Source organism: Ammospiza caudacuta, chromosome 3 (assembly GCF_027887145.1).
Source record: "Ammospiza caudacuta isolate bAmmCau1 chromosome 3, bAmmCau1.pri, whole genome shotgun sequence".
Taxonomy (NCBI): domain Eukaryota; kingdom Metazoa; phylum Chordata; class Aves; order Passeriformes; family Passerellidae; genus Ammospiza; species Ammospiza caudacuta.
In genome coordinates, this window is record NC_080595.1 from 66,306,516 (window position 1) to 66,327,546 (window position 21,031).

Consider the following 21,031-nt stretch of genomic DNA (forward strand, 5'->3'; position numbering starts at 1 on the left):
GTCAGATAGGTATGTATGCTTCAAAATTTTATTGGGAGATGGTATAGAAAAAAAAATGGAAGAAATTAAAAGTCGCCAGGAAACTGTTTTCTGCCACATTTCTTCTTTTTTTTGACAATATTTAAAAATGCTAATATAGGTGAGCAATGGGAAGTAAAAAAAAAAAATCAAAACTGGAAAAGATCCCTGATTGAGGTGCTTGCCAAAGTTATAAGCAGCCTAAGTTTTACAATTGGCAAACATCATCTTCTGATTAATTTTTATTTGTATAATAAGAGAAATAAAACTAAGACAAGGAAAAAAAAATAAAACAGATGTAATTACAGGAATTATAGCAAGTAGCACATTTCCAATGAAGCAATCATACTTTTTATTACTGGTAGTTTGGATGAAAAACTGAGGCAAGACAGCAAAGCTACTACATTAATGTTTTTGCCAACGAAAACAAAACCATAATGGTGGCTACCAATAATTCCCTTTAATCACTTGTCAGGCTTCATGGACTGGCAATTGCAATAGAGACTCCATAAACTATGACTTTCAAAGCTGTCAGAAAGGCATTCAGGTGTCCATTTTGCATTTAAATTTTACCAAATTTGAGTGACTGAAAACAGAGGCAGCTTTCAAAAACTTGAGTGTTGCCTTCACAAACTCAGAACTGGTCTGCTGAAAGCACACTTGCCTGGACTGAGACACAGGAAACATGAAGATCACTGACCATTGATAAGACCAGAAAGCACAACACCCACCTGACAGTACCAGAACTGTACTTAGGAAGACTGTAGGTCATAAAGAGATACCTTTCAACTGTTAGAGGTTGGGGCTTCTCTTGTGGTGTTAATGGTGTTTGGGGTTTTTCCCTTCTCTGTTCAGTAAGATTAAAACAAAGCAATCAGATGGGCAGGCAAGAAATAAAATACATCCTTTTTCTACCTCAGATTCAAAGAAAAGTGCAGCTGAAGAGTAGGAGGGGTCAGCAAATGAACTGCTCAGCTCTGTCTGTGGGATACCATGGATAGAATCAGAATGCCTGAAGTTGGAAGGAACCCACAAGAATCATGTAAAATATGGGACAATGATCAAGAAAAACACCATTTTGTGCAAAACATTGTCTAGCTATGTTTAAAAGAATACCTAGGAAAGATGACTCTAAAAAAAAAAATCTTAACTCCAACATCAGAGTATTTTCATCAGGTCTGGACATTGCTGTAAGGAGAAACAAACAGCCATGGAGGGATACTCAAAGGCAAATGCCACATTCTGGCAAGGAGTGACACTGCTCTGGGCGCTGCCACCAGCCGCTCCCGTGTGGCATTCCACACCTGAAGGATCTCACACAGTCTATGGCAGGAGACACACCCATGGCACTGCCCTGCACAGGGGGTGCAAAGCTAAGAGCATGAGCAGAAAGTAGAAATATTATGACAATTATCACCCTGTCCACATGAAAATTTACTCAGTATTTCTCCTAAGCACACAGAACTCCAAGTATAATTATTTGTTATTATTGTTGAAACTGACTTAATGTCTCACTGAATAAAATCAGACCACAATAAGTAACTGAGCAGAAGAAAGCAAGCTTAAGACATTTTCCCCTTGTGAAGCTTTTTTTTAGATAACTACTGATGATGATAGAAAAAACCATAATTTAGAGTGCAAGGAAAAAAAAAAAAAAAAAGAAAAAAAAGTTAAGCTTGATCTTTTTACCATAATCTTGCTTTCCCTGACAAAGCAACTTGGTGTTGTAGCAACTGTAATCTTTATAAGGGAACTTCCAGGGACTTTAGCTGATATTTTAATAAGACCTTTTGCTTCATAAAGAGGCTTTTGTCCTTGAGTTTGAATCTACTCTTTTGGTAACAGAGATGATTAATGTAGCTAATCTTTGAACCACTTTACTGAAAAAAATTAAATAAGATCAGTCGTGAAATGAAAAGCATCAAGGGTTAAGGACTCAGATCCAGTTCTCACTCCTTGATGTCATGACTGTGAATGGTGAATGGGTGAATTACTAAGATTGCTTCTACCTGACTCTAAACCACACTAAATTCCCAGAAGAGAGCTGCTTTTAATACTGTTTATGCATCTTATAACTCCATCACAGAAAATTAGTAGAGTGGTCCAAAGAGCTGAGTCCAGGTACATTTCTTTAGGGAACTCTTCCATTTTACATAGAGGGAGCTCAGGCATCTTCTTTCTCTGTCTTGTTCTTGGTCTGGGCTGAGTAAGAGCTGGATAGTTCCCATTGGCGCTGGGCTGCTGGCAAGGGTACTCCCTCTGAAAAGGGCTGAGAAATGAAGGCTTCAGCTCCTGACTTCTCAAGGGGGCAAACAAACAGATGTTTTTTTCTTGCACACACAAACTAACATTTACTATATGAAAACTGGGCAGTGCTACAGCCACCACTATTCCTTCTCCAGACACACCATGACAGAAAGGACCAAGTGTCATGTCAGGGATGACAGAGCAACCTCAGTTCCTGACTCAAGCAGACCTTGCAAGGGTGGATCTTAACCCCATGCAACCCCATGTATCTAATGTGTGCAGTGGGTGCTCAATTGAACCCAGCCAGGAAGGGGAACGAGAAACCTTCCACACCCTCAAAATGACCCAGGGGTACTTCTGCCTGCTCTGCATGCCCTGCTCACAGCCGACAAACAAAGCAAGCAGCCCATGTTAGGACCTAAGGCACATCCATGGAACTGATCTAAACAGCTTCCACTACTGACTATTTCTTAGCTTACCAAGCAGGTAAAGCAGGAAAGTATCCAATCTTTAGGTCTGAGTAGCAGCTAAAATAAGTAAGGAGAAGAGCAGGAAAGAGAATTAAGGGGGAATGATCTAGCTTAGATGCATCAAAATACAGTATGATATCAGTAATGCTTCAAGGGAGTTCAGTACATACTTAAATTTTGATCAAATTTTTTTGGAGATGATTGATAAACTCCAGGAAACAAACACAAATATATTTAAGGACTACTGAAACCAAGTTAGGAAAAAGCAACATTAAAAGCTCGTGTCAGCCAGAATTAACCCCCCACAAAATCAAAATAACATTAATTATTATACATTCAGCAACTATAAAGCATGTGCTGCTTGACAAAAAGTGAAAGTAAAAATGGAAAAGGACATTTATTTTATGTTTTTGTAAGCTAAGTGAGTAAAAAAGCAAAAAATAGCAGGTTTCTTAAGTAGAAGAAACCTGCAAACTATTACCTTGTCTTAGCCAAATGCTCCCTCACTGTGGGTAGTCTTAAAAATACCATAGTTGTCCAACTGTAATGCATTCTTTCCTCTATCATATGTCTTGTTTGTGTGGGCTTTAAAATGCAAGATTTATACAATTTTTGAATAAAAGTGTCTAATTGACCTTATCAGGGTGCCTAACTTATGTTGATTCCTTTATTGTGAAATCTGAGTTGAAGCTTAAATTTCAGAAAAGTTTCTAAATATATTCAATATAACCTATAGACTTTATCACAATTTTTATACTACTGTGCTAAGTACTTTTAAGTTGTCTTTTTTCTTTTACCAAAATGAAGTTTAAATATGTCTGCTTGCTGATAGGGCACATAAGTTAAAAGTATGGGGTTTTTATACCCCCATTGCTCAAACACCTGAACTGATTTCTGTGTTAGTTGAATAAGCCATGGGTGATTGGAATTAACAGAAAGGTAAGGTATTTCTCCACCAAAAGGAACATAATTTCTGATGGACACCAATACTGGTTACTAGCATAATAAAGCCATCTCTGTGGGCATGCAACATCTTGTCCATCCCTCTAGCAACAAAGCTCTCCTTTCCCTGGACTGCAGTCCTAAAGCCTCTAAAGAATGTCCAGAGATCCCTGGTCAGCAAGATCCAGCAGCAGAAGCCCTCCATCTGTGTTTGCTCCTGGAGATTATATCACCTCTGAAGAGCAGTTCTGTATTTCTGTGTTCCCAGACTGACCCTGAGTCTTGACACCTTCACTCATCACCCAGGTCATTTTTTTTCTTCTGCTCTCCTCCCTTTTTCCTCCAAATTAGCAGTCCAACACTGATAATAATCGTAGGAAGTAGCTGAATGAAGGACTTTTCTCAATTAATTCAATGACATAAATACGAAACATTTATCATTTACTCAACTTGTAGGTCTGCTAAAGACAAATTCACTCATGACACATGCAAGATAAATTCATATCTCTTTCTAATAGACTTCCATTAGTATCAGACTTATCATCCATTCCCCTAAAGTCTTGAGTACCACCCATGCAGCGTAGGAGATTATGATTCTATTCAATTCAACAGGATTCTATTTTAAAAACGCACAGCACACACATTCAGAGCTGTGACTTCATTCAGGCATATTTTCTTAAGCTGCTGTCTCCTTTGTTGCAACACTGAGCTGAAAATGGATATGTAATCCATTGCTTATATGCACCCTCTATTCAACATATTAAGACTCTGCCTGTGCCTAAGCTTCATCTATTTTTCCCCAGAAGCCAAATTTCTCAGCTCAAGTGGCAAACTTATGTTTTTCTTTGTAAGTCCCCAATTCTATGACACATTTAGTGTCATCATGTATGCATTGCAGTACACCTGCAGTACCTGACACATCACTGCTTAAAACATTATTTCAATGTCAAGTATGACATCTTCCCACATCACTGAGACATACATATTTTTTCCTGTTAGATAAACACATAAGCATACATTTCCTGTATATATACTTACATGCATTGAACAAATATTTCAAACTGATTTGCTTCCTTCAACCTCTTCATGTCATCTGAACCATGAATCCCTGAAAACTGTGGTCCTTTTTGATTTCAGACCAGTATAAAAAGAGGTTAGTCTAGTGGAAAGAAACCCTTCTGAGAATAAATTCCCCAAATTCAAAAACTAGTTCCATCAGTGATGTTATTTTCTTCCTTTTCTCTTCCCTCTATCTCTTCTCCCCATTCCTTTACCCCCACATCTCATGGAAGCTGTTACTACAGCAGAGACTAGTTCTTATTTTCCTACCTGCACTTGAACTCAATAAGCCTTACTGTCATTTCATTCACTTATTATCAGGGGATTTTCTTTCACTAAAGGTGAATTTCTTTAAGATGTGCAGTATTTGGGGAAAACAGCTCTGCCTCTTTTTCTCCTGTCATGCTGCAACAGAACTGATATTCCCTCACATTGGGAATGGGAATACCTGTGGGAGTAAAGATGATAGTCCAGTGAAATACAGATGAGTGTATTTGGCTACGCATTGCCTTGTCACCAAATGGACCACTCACTGATTGACTGCAACCAAGAAAATTCATGCAGACTCAGTAACCTATGAAAGAAACAGAAAGAGTGATTCCACCCAGAAATATTTCATGTTTATTAGTAGCTACTAAGTAAGCAATCCTTGCTGTTTATATAGCTTAGCTTATAGCTCATGGCAGCAGCAGAAGGCAAGCTAATATAAAAAATACCAACTAAGAAGTGGCTCCGTGTAACTTTTCTTCCTTCTAAGACATTTCAAGGAAGTAAAACAAGTAGGACTTGAGTAGTGAAAAGATATGAACAGTGACAAAAAGAACATATGAAAAAAACCCACAGTCACATACTCCATTAGTGCGTGTCAGCTCTTGGAAAGCACAGACTCAGACACCATTATGAGGAGATGAACTTTATTAGCTCTATTTTACAGTTTTCCTGTTTGCAATTAATTTACATTCATCTTATTGCATGAGTAAACCTCAAGAAACAGTGAATAGCCTCTTTTTTGTGTGTTTTTTTCCTTGATGTATTCTGCAGATCCATAAGGAGATAACATAACTTTAAAACAATCTAGTTATGGCAAAGCACGTGCTTGTCAGTGTGTTCATGTTGCCCCTTGTCCTGTCACTGGGCCTGACTCTTTTCAGTGATGCCCAGTGACAGGACAAGGGGCAGCATGAAGAAACTGAAGTATATGAAGTTCCACCTGAACATGAAGAAAAACTTCTTTACTTTGAGGCTGTCAGAGCTCTGGAACAGGCAGCCCAGAGAGATTATGAAACCCCGCCCAAATATGATCCTGTGCCAGCTGCTCTAGGTGAGGCTGCTTTAGCAGGAGGGTTGGACTATGCAGATGGAGAGATCATCTCCAGAGATCCCTTCAACCCCAACCATTCTGTGATTCTGTGAAATATAAAAGGGGGTAAAGAGAAGGGGGGGGGGGGGGAAGAAAAAAAAAATTATCCATATTTTAAATTATTTTATATTCAGCACCAAGCTTACATCAAATGTGCAGGGGAGCAAAAAAGCACAATTATTCTGTGGATTCCAGACACCTACTTTATGACTCAATATTCTATACCAAGCTCATGGAAATACTTGTTCTTTCAGAGCGTGATTCAAAGCACCTAACTAAAGTTTCTAAATGCTAACAAAGAGTAGTGAATTACCCCCCTAGAGACACCTGCCTGCCTCCATCACCCTGAAAGGCAGCCTAGGCATTGGGGTGGGTACCTGGAGGGAATTCCTCTCAGGTGCTTGCATGCATGGGAGAGTATGGCAGCAAATAAAGCAAGCAGCGCAGAAAATGACACAGATCTCTAATAAGGTGCACTAGAAATACTTACTTTAAGATTATACTAGCTGACTAGTGAAAGACTGTGATGACCCACCCTTAAGAGAAAGGGTGCATTGCATTATTCCTGCAAGCATAGGGAGACTGTGTAGATACAAGAAGAAAGGTTTTAGAAAATACCTTTATTTTATAAACCTGTACCTAAATTTTTCAAGTATGAGTACTCTGCTTAGAAGGACTTCACAGACGCATCTTCCTATCTATCATTTTGAAAATGCTTCCCCTTTCCAAGGCCAACTTCCTTACAGTAGCAGCACTCAGTCTGCGGGGTAAAACCCAGTAAAACCACTACAGTGTGAAACATTCTTCTTCAAGAAATTAGTAAGCTAATAATGTCCATGCAAATATTTATTTTCTTACACCACAGGGACATTATCCAAAATACATAATTTTCTAACATGTTTTAAATCAAAAATAAGGATGGTCTAACATTGCTAAAGCATTAATGTGGAGACAAAGTGTGGAACAAAAATATAGGGTGAAGCTATGTGCAACTATGCACAAGATGTGCCAACCAGAAATATCTATATAAATTCGTAAACAAAATTTCAGCTCACCATCAGCTCCTGCTGAGACAATTATTGATCAATATTCTGTCAAGTATAACATAATTCTAGAGATTTATTTTCCTTATCCCTCACTTTAACCTAAGACCTGCTGAATTTCAATTGAAGTAAATACACGATCTTTACCTTTTTGACCTTTTAAAAAAATCACTAAGCACATTTTATCTCTATCAAATTTGATGTTCTAAAGAGATTTTGGTGGCTGTGTTTGTATAGTGACCTTATATAAGTCCTAGGATGGCTATGATGTAGAGGTTCCTCATAAATGTAATTTGACACTTTATATGGAAACACTCCTGGAAGATTAATCATTCCTTCACTCAGCAAGCATGTCCCAGCACACTCCTTAACAAATTTCACATCTTCAAGATAAATGGGATAAAAGTAGGTTACAACACACCACTAAAGAAGACCAAAGACAATGCAATGCAAGAGTCTCAGGTCTTTGTGCAAGTACAAGCTTTCTCCTTCACCTTCCTGCTGAATTATGTGGGTACAAAATGGACGTCATTCAGTGTGAAATAATTTTACACCGTAAGAATGCAATTTAGTGGCTATCATTGCACTGAGGTATGAAGGGTGCCAGCATGGCTCAGTCCCCTGCATGCCACCATTCACAGGTTACATGGAGCACATTGAGTATGTCCACACCACAAGGCACTATCAACACAGGGAGACATCTATGAGAGCAGAAAAAAATTGTCTTAAATTGTGCAGGTGGGCCTAGGGTGCAGAGATTAGAGTCATGCTCTCATGAAATCTGTAGAGGCAAAAAAATGAGGTTGTCAACTTGTTATGAGAGACATACCTTCCAAACTGCCTCAGAGAGGGCTGTTCTGAAGTGCTCCTCTGGCACCTGTTGGTATCGCCAGCTTTCACTCTTTAATATATCTCATACAACAAAAAAAAAAAAAGATAATAAGGTTTTTGAAGTTTACTACTAGCACACAGCTTCATGCCTTTCCCTTTGGTCCTGTCGTTGATCACCACAGGGGAGAGATCAGTGCCTGCTCCTCCTCCTGCCCTCACAAGGAAGCTGCTGTGAGGTCTGCCCTCAGTCTCCTCCAGGTTGAACAGACCAAGTGACCTCAGCCGTGTTTCATACGGCCTCACCTCAAGGCCTTTCACCATTTTATGCTCTCCTTTGGATGCTCCCTAATTGATTTATATCCTTCTTATACTCTAGTGCCAAAAATACAATATTCAAGGCGAGGCCACCCCAGTGCAGAGCAGAGTGGGACAATTTGCTCCCTGGACAGGCTGGCAATGCTGTGCCTGATACACCCCAGGACACACTTGGCCCTCCTGAATGCCAGGGCACTGCTGACTCATGCTCAACTTGCCACTGACCAGGATCCCAGTTCCCTTTCTGTGGGGCTGCTCTTCAGTGTCTCGTTCCCCACCCTGTACAAATACCCAGGGTTGCCCCATCCCAGGTTCAGAATCTGGCACTTGTACTTGCTAAGCTTCATATGGCTGGTGAGTGCCCAGCCCTCTAATTCGTCGAGGTCTCTCTGCAGGGCCTTTGCTTTCAAGGGAGTCAACAGCTTCACCCAATTCAGTATCATTGTGCTCATGCTGAACATCAAAGCAGCGGGAACCTTTAGCATAGCCATTTTCCAGAGAGCTCAAAATGAAAGGTAGCAGTGAACTTACTGTAAGTCTAGGTTTTCTAATACATATAAAAACGTACTAGCAGTTTGTCAAAAGTCAGCTATTTTTAAATGGCATAAGCATAAAAGGAAATGTCAAATATTACCTGTTCAATCCATTCATCACTGTAGCTTTGTATCTTGTCTGAAATTAGTAAGGAAACTGTCTGGAATAGATGCTGCAGTTTCAAGATGAATAATTTTCACCTTCCAAAAACAGGGCTTGTGCTCACCAAGAAATCTAATTTGTCAGCCCAATTAGTGCAGAATTTTAAATTTACTCAAAGTTTGAAAAGCGAACAAAAAACAAAAGAGAAACTTGAATGAACATTGAGGCATGTGTTTACATTCTCTAGGCCAGTCTGGGTTGCCTACCAGGCAGCTCTGAGCCGAGAGAAGCAAGTGCTTACAGATTTGCATATGCAGCACAGTACAACAGCTAAAATGCCAAGAGGTGGTTCTTGAGAATATGTTCTTGGGCTTGCCATGGTCAATAAACCTTGCTGTTCACTGCAAATGGTTTCCTCCAGCTGAGTTTACATTAGTTCTTAACAGCATTATGATGGCACTGTGCCATTGCTATGTTCTTTGTTCCAATTCAGTCCATTTCTCAGTAGAAGTGACAGCAACCAAAGCATCATTACAGGATCTGAGTAACTTTGGAAAAACCTGCTGGTCACTCCTTTTCTTTTAATCCTGATGTTACCACAAAATGCTTACAAGTTGAAAATATCTCCTGCACACCAAGCTTCCTCGGACTGCTCTTGGGCTGATGGGGTCCTGAATACCTGGCCTTCTAGTGTAGACACTCAGCATGCACTGAAAAACTCAGGTGTTGTGCATTTTGACAGTGCCTTTCTTACTCACCTTGTTAAAAAGGCCAGCTAATAATTGCTGGAAGTTCAAAACCTCCTTACAGACAATGAACTCTGAACAAGCAACTGAATAGTTGCAGATCTGTAACTATTTCATTCCTGGTTTTCATACCTAAGTTATTTAACTGAAACAACGAGAGCTCCAGCATCCCCTCTTGGTAAGATGAAGAGGAGGGTTTATACTCACAACTTCTTTTATCATCAGTGGTAGTTATATACATGTGCTGGGCAGAGAAGAGCAGTTATCCTCTCATAAGGTGCTAGTCATGACAAATATAATACTGATATGGGACCCACATCATTTTCTTTAAAAGCACACTGCAAAGCAATAATGATGGCAAATGACAGGAAGCAGGAAAAAACCCCAACACTCTCTCATGGTTTTTTTAATTTCAGTTCACAAAGAACAGCACATTTCTGCAGCAAATAGAGCTTACTAAACCAGCTGCCTTTTGTTATTATCCTTATGCCTATCTGCGATATTATACAACAGATACCACTTTATTGGTGTCCATAAATAACTTTTATTATGCATCTGAAACAGCACAGTTTAGCTCGTTGCACAACAGACATTTCTTCCAGTCGTTGAAGCCAATAACTTTACTTCTGTACCTGCCACTCTGACCCCCACCACTGGGTTACGGCTTTCATTTACAAAAAAAAGAAAGAAAAAACAAAAAAATTGTACCAGACAGTAGGCCCTCTAAACAGTCTGAACGGTTGTCAGGACCAGAAATAGGCATTATCAGGAATATTGCTGAACACTGCATCCAACTCCAATTTGTTGTGAGCTTCCTTCTAGAAGTACCAAATTTACTGCCAGCTCCACACTCAGGAAAGCCCGTCTGATAAAATCCAAGACAGTGAACTCTGTTTTCAGGATACACTGAAGCCCATATCTTATGTTAACACAACCAGTGCCATCATCTGGCTTGTTACCAAGCTGCTGTCACTGTCTGCAACTGCTGCAAGTGTCAAAGAAAATAAAAGCAAACTGGCCTCAAGGGCATGAAATGGGCATGGACAATAACTTAAATGTAAATTAAAAAGAAAAGACAGGGAAAAGGTAAAATCAATTTTATAACTCGTGACAAAAATTATATCCAAATTCTATACTGTATTTTATTCAGTCAAGGCTCTTACTGTTTTGCATTCCTTTAGCCGCTAATGTTTTAATTTGCTTTAATGCTATTTGCTCTGCCAATTTGAACAGTGATGTAATGACATATGACTCCCTCATATCCAGTGGTACTCACAGCACCTTTGTCACTGGTGGCCCAAGAGCACAATGAACAGTATCTTGAGTTTAATGTATTTGTGGCTTTGTGAAGGCAGCAATGACACACAATGGGTTTTTTCTCCTTTTGTTTCTGTGCTCTGTAACAGAACACCCTGCCACAAAGACTGTGACCAGAGTATAATAAAAAATGCTAAGCCATTGCCAGTCATGGCAAAAATTTGCAAACTTTACATTTTGTTTAATTATTGAAGAATGGCTTTTCAAAGAGACATGCATTGTTCTAAAGAGGCATCGCAGCATCTATCTTCCTCTCCTCACAAAAGCTTTTTATCTTCAAACAAGAAGAATATACTTGTTGAGGGCCAATTACTTGTCTGTCTATGAAGAAGTTTAAAGGAATTTTTAAGTGGTAAATTGACCCATATTATGAGTCACCTGGAGAAGAAGGACATCATTTCCTCAGACAGTTAAACTTTCTCACACAGATATGAGTCAGTACCTTAGATTCAAGACCCTCTAGCTCTTAATACTACCTTGTTCTTGTACACCAATTTAATTCACTACTGCAGCATCACTCAGAATGACAGTAAATGCTACTCAAGGTGAACAGGGGCAACCCTCTGACCCTTGTTCTAGGCCTCTAGCATGACTTCCATTCATCCAGAAGAAATGTTATGCATCACTGAATTATGTTCTGCTTGAATTCTAAAAAAAGAGTTTGACAGTCTATCTAATCTTCTTTAGTACAAATATATCATCAAAAATAAACAGGTTTAACTGTATAATGAGGTTAATAAATGTGCATGCAGAAGAGAGGCCTATGCAGTCGATAAAAAGAGGCAGCCACTTCCAGAAGTTGGTTCAGAGCCTATTCATTACATGTTTGAATGAGATAGCATGAGTCTCTCTCCCACTACCTACAAATGGTGCTGCATTTTTTGCCTTCTGAAAGGTGATGTAATGTATAAACATGACAGGCATCACCATTTCAACATACCTCTTAGAAATAATAGAATTAACCTCACATGCTGCTTTCTGTAACAAACTCCACTAATGACAATTCCTTCATAAGAAAAGAAGAGTCAGGAGAAAACCAGAACTCAATCTGTTATGGTATGAATACGGAATATGACAGACTTTTCTTATTCCCATTCACACAACTGGTAACTTGCCAGTTACACATAACTGGTGACTTTCCACCAGAGATACTGCCTAACATTCCAAATACAAAAAAAAAGAAAAAGAATACTCCCCATACACACACACACTGCCACCCCAAACTCTAATATTAGCAACCTAATATTAGAAACAGCATAGGAAAATATGAGATTCATTTAAGTCAAATAAATGGGGGTTTTTACTGTTTTCAGCAATCAGTATAATAATCAGCATTTCCTACGTATGCTACATCATCACGTAGGCAGCAGAGAAGCAAGTTGTCTCTAAAGATTCACCTTAATCCAAGCATCAGTGAGAGATATTTTCAGGGTATCCAGATACATGCAAACATTTAAGTAGGAATCAGCAGATCTCCAAACTGATAAACATTTCTCATAAGTTATGTATGAATTAAAATCAAGTTTTTATTAAAAATGCATAAGTATGATCTGTGGTGAATAGAACCATTAGCTATGCATGTTTACTCTTTAGTGAACACAGAAATAAGTAATATTTCTTCTAAATGTCATTTCCATCAGAGGGTTATAGAATGATAAAATGCTTAAACGATTCTCAGATGCCATCCAGCTGGTACATGTACAACTGGGGAGAGGACATAAAATAATGAACTGTGAAATGTTTATTTGCCACAGGGGCAAGAAAATGTCATTTCAACTATTGCACCCATTCTACTTTACAAGTCAGGTGGCACTTAACAGTCCCTCACTTCTGTGATAAAACAAATGAATGAAGGCTAATCTGGATGACAATAAACTATCCGATTCTTTAAAGTTATTACATTTTCAGCACACTCTTTTTGATCACACAGTATTTACAATGCTCCCTGTCTTCTTCACTCCTGTTGGAAGCTACAGAAAAATCATCCAAACCCCAAAGTGAGCATAAATTGGTTTTATCCATGTGATTTTAGCCTCATATTTTAGGGGATCATAAGGGAGGATGCACAAAGGCTGACATTGTTCTAGTGGAAGCAGGCTCCTTAATTTTTCTTCATAGTCAATGAAGACACAAATACTTTCCCAAAACAGCATTGCTCAATCTGTAGATCACAATTGTCCTTAAAATCAAACATTCCTCACCAAAATAACAAGTGAAAATGCAAGAGTAAGGAAAATATAAATAATAAGTACTGTGAATTACTAACATCATACAATGGGTCTGTGATTTTTCTTTTCTCTCCCACTCCCAAAAAGCCTACATTAGCTGAAAGACCACTTTACTTAAGGCACAATTCTAATGGTCACCTTAAGCCAAGAAACAACATTAGGCAATCTGACCTATCCCTGATGCACTCCCTCTTCTGATTGCGGGGATGCCTAGAGAGATTATTCTGATTTAGTCATATCATCAATAGTCTTGTCCTCATCCAAATTTGAAAATACTCACTATTATTATTCTCTATAAAATGTCATTTGAATTCAGAACCTTACATGAAATCCTGTAAAAATTCAAAATTTCTGACATACCTTTTACAAAAGACCACTGGAATCTGCTGTCTCTTTTGTCATTTTCCACCAGGATAATCTCTTGAGCTCAGTGGGACAATGGGACCAAAACTGAAGTCTGGAGTGTACTGGGATACACAAATAGCTCACTGACATCAGCCTCCAGAGCAAACACTGTCTGAATCTCACCAGTCCCTAAGCTCAGGGGAGTTTCTAAAAACGTCATGCTAAATGAAACTGGATGTTGACATCTCTGTTATCAAATGCAGCAAAATATTGAGAAGATCTCATATGGATTTAGATGCATTTCTGGAACAACTCATCAAGTACTTGTTTCCACACCTTATCTGCTGCACTTTGCACTGCAGTGTACATTCTCATGGCCCAGCCTGGGACAGTAGTCACTACCATCTTAAAACATTATGTTTTTGTTTTCAACCAGAGAACCTGTTCCTTTCTGTTAACTACAAAATGAGATATTTCCCTTCACTGACCACAGAGTGACTAGAAGGAAACTCTGGAGTATTTTTAAAATGCTTACTTAGTGCTTTTGGTAAAGCAATAGAAAAACAAAACAAAACAGGAGAAACTCCAAAATTAAAACCACACCACCACTCATTGCTCAAGGTGCTAGCTCAAGTCTCTGTCAATATGAAATTAATTCTTACTGTCACAAGTTTTCCCCATGGCTACACAAAAAGAGTAACTTTGCTAGATATTCTAGGTGCCTATAACCAGGTAGTTCAATCAACTTCTATCTATTTAAACCTTTCCTTCCTACCAAACACTACAGTATCAGAATGTTGAGTCTGCTAACTGAACTCTAAAGGAGCTTCAAAACACAGTGAATCAAAACTTTTATCCAGCTGGTTTTAAATCTTTTACCCCTGTAACTTAACACACTCCACTTTTCTTAAAGTGCATAACCAATTACACATTATTATTCATTTACACTTCTACAAAAAATAACACTGTCCCATTCTCAGCAAATGTCAAGCCACTAAAATTAAATTATATAACGGACTGTTTCCTCAGGCATCCATTTTTTGCACTCATCACCCCTTTTGAGCTCAAGTTATGAGAAACAAAGTTTGGTTATGAATCCTAGGTATTTTATCTCAAAACTAGACATAAAAGTGCTCATTTTTCTACAAAGGTCTCACAAACTTAAAAACATTACTACATGCTTTCTCATGACAAGAGATGTTAGCTCTCTGAATTCATAACCACATTTCTGGCGTATCTATTTCCAGCAACACCTCAAAATTTACTCCTTCTACTCCTTAGTGTTATACAATAGCTCTCAAACACATGTGCTGAAAGTCTGCTATTCACAGACTGTTTCCTTTTCATTGCTAGTAGGATCACATGTTTTTGCATACAATGAAACTTTCACTTTCCTATCAAATCTGAAACAAAGCAACTTTAAAGGAGGAAACAAAGCAGGACTTTAAAGAAGGGACACATGCAAGTTGTTGACTTAGTCACAATTTTAATACTAGCACCTAAGTATTACCCAAAACTGAAACCAGTTCTTTCTATTCTTTGCAGATTGATAAAACTACAGATCCACAGGCTTAGTGCAGTAACATCACTTCCCATTCCACGTGAAAAGCCCACGTTTTTCATTTCCCTTTTGCTAGCAGAAAATGTAGGAACATGTACATGTCATCAGAATTTTCCACTGCAGACACTTCTCTCCTAAAGCTGCTATAGAAAACTATAGGCAGTAGTGACAATGAAACACAACCAAAACACACATGCAAAAAGAAAAAAACCTCTCCCCCAAACGCAGCAATTAAAAGCAAAGTCCCAAAATTTCACTACTGCTTCCCTTTAACAAAAATGAAAAAAAAGAGACATTCTACATTCACTAGTTATGTATTCTGGTGTGCTATGGCAAAGTACCTGACACCATGCTTGGTGTAAGACCCTATATTAACAAAAAATATGTTCTTTATTGCATAATACTCCAGGATAGCTAATTCTAAAGAATATCTACTGTGATTGCCTTTGCTTTGCCCTCAGTGGGAACTGAGCTCTAATCCAGCAAACGTCACTCTCTGAAAGTCCTGAGAATTAAACCTCCAAACTGTTAAAACATGAGGTTTTCTCCAAGTAAAAATATTCATTATATTAAACTGTATTAAATCTTGTAGCTAGATTTGTGATATAGACTAGAGCCCGTCATGATCACCATTCCTGAATGAGCATAAGAATGTTTGCTATTCATATTTTAAAAAGGCAAACCTAAACTTTACAGGGCCGATCACTAAGGCAGACTTTTCTCCCAAGTATCACACTCTGTTCTCTTTAGTTACATATGCTGATTTTTAATAATGCGAGAACTGGAAGAGTACAATCAACTCTTCAGTCTTATATTAAGTGTGCAATATTGATTATGGACATCTCTTGTGACAACTCTTGTCATAGAAGAAATATGGTAAATACTTCTTTCCATACTAAGATCTATGTAATTCATTTCTTGGGTTCCACCACTCTACCTGCTGCAGCTCAAATATGTATCCTCATGTCCAACACGCAATTAAGTATGTCTTTATGGACACCAGTATCACAGTTAAGTATAGAAATTACCTCAGCTGAAACAGTTTTTGAAACAAAGTATTTTAATTTTCTCTTAATTAGCATTATTCATTTGTGGGAAAGTACAGAACGAGGACATTCTATACAAACCATTTGCATTTTGATAATTTTTTTCATTAGCTCAAAAGAGCTGGCCTCTTAGCAATCCAACCAAATCTGGGTATCTTTTTCATTCTGCTTGGCCAGCATGACAGACTTGAACAGTGGCTCCAGCCAGACCTGGAAGAGGATGAGTTCAGAAAGTCACCACGAGCTGGTGTGCACATAGCCCCAAATGTAAAGTGTCAGCAAGAAGAAGGAGAGACTTTACAAGCATCAGATACTGGTGCTTGTGAAAGACAGCAGTTTTTAGAGATTCAGATAATGTATTTACATTATAATACATAATTTAGAGCATCAGATGGAGTACCTCACAACCACTAACTGACCCTTTGCGCATATATATATATGTATATGGCTTGTTTAAAAATTTTGTATTGTTTTAATACTTAGTTGGATTATCTGAACTGCAATATAGCTTACTTTAAAAAGAAAGAGGAAGAAAAGAAAAACGACAGGCAGAACAGGCAAATTTTACAGAAATATTTATATAAATGAGTTCAGTAAATTCAGATGGAAACTGAGAGAAGGGAGAGTAAAAGCTGAATTATCTGTTATCTAATTTGCTTTGAGGGAATATGGCAATCTTTGTCAGATGGTGAGAAACAATAGGCAATGATTACTAGGGACTTAAAGTTTCCTCATGAAGTACTGTCCTTTCTCATCACTGCACTTGGGGGGAGACCTTCTAAGTAGAAAACATGCTGTACTTTTTCTTGTTTTTGTCGTGCTCCAAGTTTTCCCAAGCAGCAACAATGGGAAAGAAGAAAGTTTCAAACTGGTTTCTGTGGGGCTCTTGAAAACTTCTAGAAAGCAAAACAATCTTGGCAGTTTCACTTTTGCTGCTCTATTAAAAAGACTAGGCAACAAGACATTAGTGCTACTGATGCAAGCTATTAATAGAAAAGGAAACACCCAAAAATAGAGAGGTTTAAAGGACAAAATGAAATAGTGGTGAAGTCTTTTATTGCAACCAGTACAGTTACCATACAACAAAAATCACCAGAGCCCCTGTGTTGAAGGTTCTCTTCAGAAGGGAAATGAGCAAGAGACCAAAACTAATATCTTTATATATACATGCATATATATATGTATATATATATATATGGAGAGAGAGAGAGATAACAAATTTTGTATACAGAAAGCAATGCCTTGCTCCTAACATGAGCAATGCTTGCTGCTAATTTTTCTCATTGGCTACAAATGCAGAGGAAAATGAGCTGTCAAAGGTTGTTTTCCATAGTACAAATGAGAGCACAAACAGTGAGGTATATGTATGTTAATAAGCAGAGAGCAATGATCAGTATGCCCTTGAGAGCAGAAGCATTCCTTGAGGTTTCTGATAATCTGATGGTATACAGTATGTTGCCTTAACTATGAGCACTTAAAATGCATTTATGAAAATAATTCTGCTTGTGCAGGGTCTCTCAAGCTAATGCAGCTCTACTCCTGCACCAGTGTCTGAAACAACCCCCTTTTTTACCCATTTTGACATCTACATCATTTTTGTATGTACAATATGCAACAGTTTCTCTAATGAACTGCAGTATTCCACAATACTGTTTATTGTGCAGTGCCTACAAAGACCAATTAGATCACCACACCCTAGCTTTGTAGAGATGGAAGAACATATTTACATTTAAAAAAACAAAGAAACCTTTCTTCTTACCAACTTTTTTCTCAAAATAAAAGTATACTTTCTACTTAAATATGACCATTTTAAAACTGAATTCCAGGTACCAGTAAAACATAGTCTTCACACTTAAAGCTTTACACTTTTTTTTTTTGAAGTGTCGTTATCAGTGTGGAAATGCTTCCCACACCCATCTCCTCAGGCCAGATAACTACTAGATCCTTTATTTTTGATTTGCATCTTCATTAACGTGGCAGATAATTCCAGGATGAATCTTGACAGCATTTGCTCCTTTAAGTAGTCTTTACCTAAAAAAGTACTGACAACCAACTAATCACCCTTGGGCCTACTGAGGAGAGTTAAATGTCCTTGACTTAAAACTCATTACCTATTCCCATCTGATGGTATATGGCACATGAAGGAATATGACACGTGATTTTAATAAAATGTGTATTTTTTTCCATTCCGTCTCCTTTTTCTCATTTAAATGATTGCTCCTGTTTTTAACCTATCTAAATGTCATGACACAGGCCAAGTGTGATTCAGAAGTTTTCACTGCTGTTAGTACATCCTTTTCTTACCAAATAAAAATTTTCAAGTTGGCTTTCAGTTTACAATTATCTTTAAAATTTCCTTAAGGTACTCCAGAAAACAGTATTTATTTTAAAAAAATATGTTTATTTGACCCTCTGGTTTTACAATCAGTTGTAGGAAGCTTCATGTAGAAAGTAATGCTACAGTTCTGCTTAGCTTACCTGCTCGTCCACCTGCTGATACATTCCTACAGGCTTGTCTGTTGATGTTTTTATGAGTTCTGCATGTATTTTTTGTCACCATGAGTTAGCAAATATGCTTTCCTTCACAGACTTTCAAAAAAATAACAATTTAACATCTTAGCACATTCTATAGTCATCATTACCTCCTGGTTGTAAAACGCATTAAAAAAAAAAAAAGCTCTGCAAGAGGCACAATTTAAACAAATTTTGTCCCCTTTGGAGGAAATAAAGAAAAAAAAAAGTATGCTTCTTAAACTTAAATGGATCTGAAGAACTGTTTCCAAATTGCTGGAAAAGGCTACATTCCTACCATTCCACTCAAGATTCACTCTATTCCTACTATTCAAGATTTCTTTTTAGACAATACACATGAATAAATCATGCCTGATAAGATACATCCAGTTACAAAGAATTAAATAACTGAGGTAAGGAACAGCATATAGAAATAAAATGTGTTCCAGAATACAAAATTATTAAGGACTGATGACAACTGATGAAAAGATCACAGGCATTTCGAATTTCTGATCTGCTAACACATCTTTCTTTCTTATGTACTGTTTTACTGATTTGGTTCCTGAAATCTATTATTTTTCTTCTTTTGTAGTTCTCTTAGTACCTGCCTCCAGGAAAGAAATTGGCAACAATGCTGGTTGCTATTGACACTGACTTACACTTTCTCAGCAAAACTATTCACTAAGAGGTAGAGGGATGGAGTAACATGAAATATTTCATTTCTGCCATAAGGTTAACTGCTTAAAAAAGGTGCTTCCAGCACCTGTTCTGCCCGCACATGAACATTCAACATAATGAGAATAAGAAATGGGGCATATTACATTGATAAGTCTTTATCTGTATGTCGTTGCATCCAAATCCACAGGAATTCTTACATCATGTATCTGATTCCACGACAATGAAATAACCCATTGTATACATTACAGAAAGGGACATGAGTTTCTTAACTTTAACCCCAGTCTCTTTCAAAGCGCCACAATACAATTGCACAGCCTAACCATCTTGCTAAGCACATCTATTTTTAGGCAGCTTCTTTGTTATTGTATCTCAGTGCCGACTTTTTAAACTCAATCTAGTTTCGCTGGTAGCTGAGCTTACAAGTGCTGCCACATGTCTCCTCCAAAGGTAAATATAAATATATGGCTGAGTTCTGTAGCAACATAATGACACAGTGTTAAAATACACTGGACAACAAGTCTGAAAGAAAACAAACAAAAAAACCCCACATCCGCAGAACAGCTCAGGCGTGACAACTTCACACAGAAACACACCTGTATGGCAAACTGTGTGCAAGCTGCGCACCACCCCGACACGCGTCTCAGCCTTACACAGGGCCAGTCAAAGGCAGCCAGGTACCAACTTGACTCAACGCTTGGGAGAACTGCCCGAGTTTATTAACTCCGCCGTGCGCCCACCGCAGACTCCCCGCCAAACTACCTGTAACACAGCCCCAATTTCCCACCCTGCCGCCCCGCTCGCATCCCCACTCCGGCCCTCCCGGCCCCTCCTCGCCCAAAGCGCGGGCGCTGCCTTCGCACCCTGCCCCTCCCCGAGCCCCCACTCCGGGCGGCGGGGGAGCCGCCCCGCCGCCCCCTCCTTCCCTCCCGCCTTCGTCCCCCCCTCCTCCGCGGGCCGCCCCCGCCGCCACTCACCACCTGCGCGCCGCACACGGCCACCAGCGTGCACCGGCCGCTGCAATAGCCCATGGCTCCCGGCACCCCGCGCCGCCGTCCCGCGCCGCGCCCACTCAGGCGGCGGGAGAGCACCGCCCGGCCGCCGCCCGGCTCCCGCCTGCCGCCGGCGCTCCCCAGCCCGGGACCCGCATGGGGGCGCGCCCGCCGCCCGCCCTCAGCCGCGGCCGCAGCGCCCGCCGCCTCGGCGGTCGCGGGCAGCGGGGCCGGCCGCCCCCGCGGAGGGCGGCAGCGCCGGGGGGAGGGCGGCGGCAGGTGCCTGCAGGAGCAGCCGCGCTCTGCCGCGCAGCCCCAGAGGCATCTGGGCTTCAAAGTTTGCCCCCTCAACTCCGCTCGCAAACCATCCGGGCTCGCAGCCGTCTGCGGCGGGGGGGAGGCGGGGGGAGGAGGGGAGAAGGGAGGGAGGGACGGACGGACGGGGAGGCGAGGCAGGCGGTGGCGCTAAGCTCGGTTCACGCTCGCAGAGCGGCTTCCCTCCTGCCCACGGCATATCTGCTCCCCCGCCCGCCTTCCTCCTCCTTCTCCTCCTCCCGGTAGGGCTCAGGCAGCCCCAGCTGTGGGAACCCCTCTCCCGGGGGCTCCCCCGCGGGAGGGCGCGGAGAGGCGGCGCAGCGGCGGGGGGCGCCTCCGCTTGGTCTGCGCGGGCGCGGCGAGCGCGGCTGCAC

The 21,031-nt window shown here is 39.9% G+C and overlaps 1 protein-coding gene across 1 annotated transcript in view; it reads right to left on the reverse strand.

The window, feature by feature from the left end:
- Window positions 1-20,381, reverse strand: part of NKAIN2 (sodium/potassium transporting ATPase interacting 2) — a 516,192-nt gene extending 495,811 nt beyond the window's left edge. The window contains exon 1 of the mRNA XM_058801777.1: window positions 20,328-20,381. Coding sequence (XP_058657760.1) covers window positions 20,328-20,381 — 54 coding nt within the window. The remainder of the gene's footprint in view (window positions 1-20,327) is intronic.
- Between the last annotated feature and the right edge of the window lie 650 nt (window positions 20,382-21,031).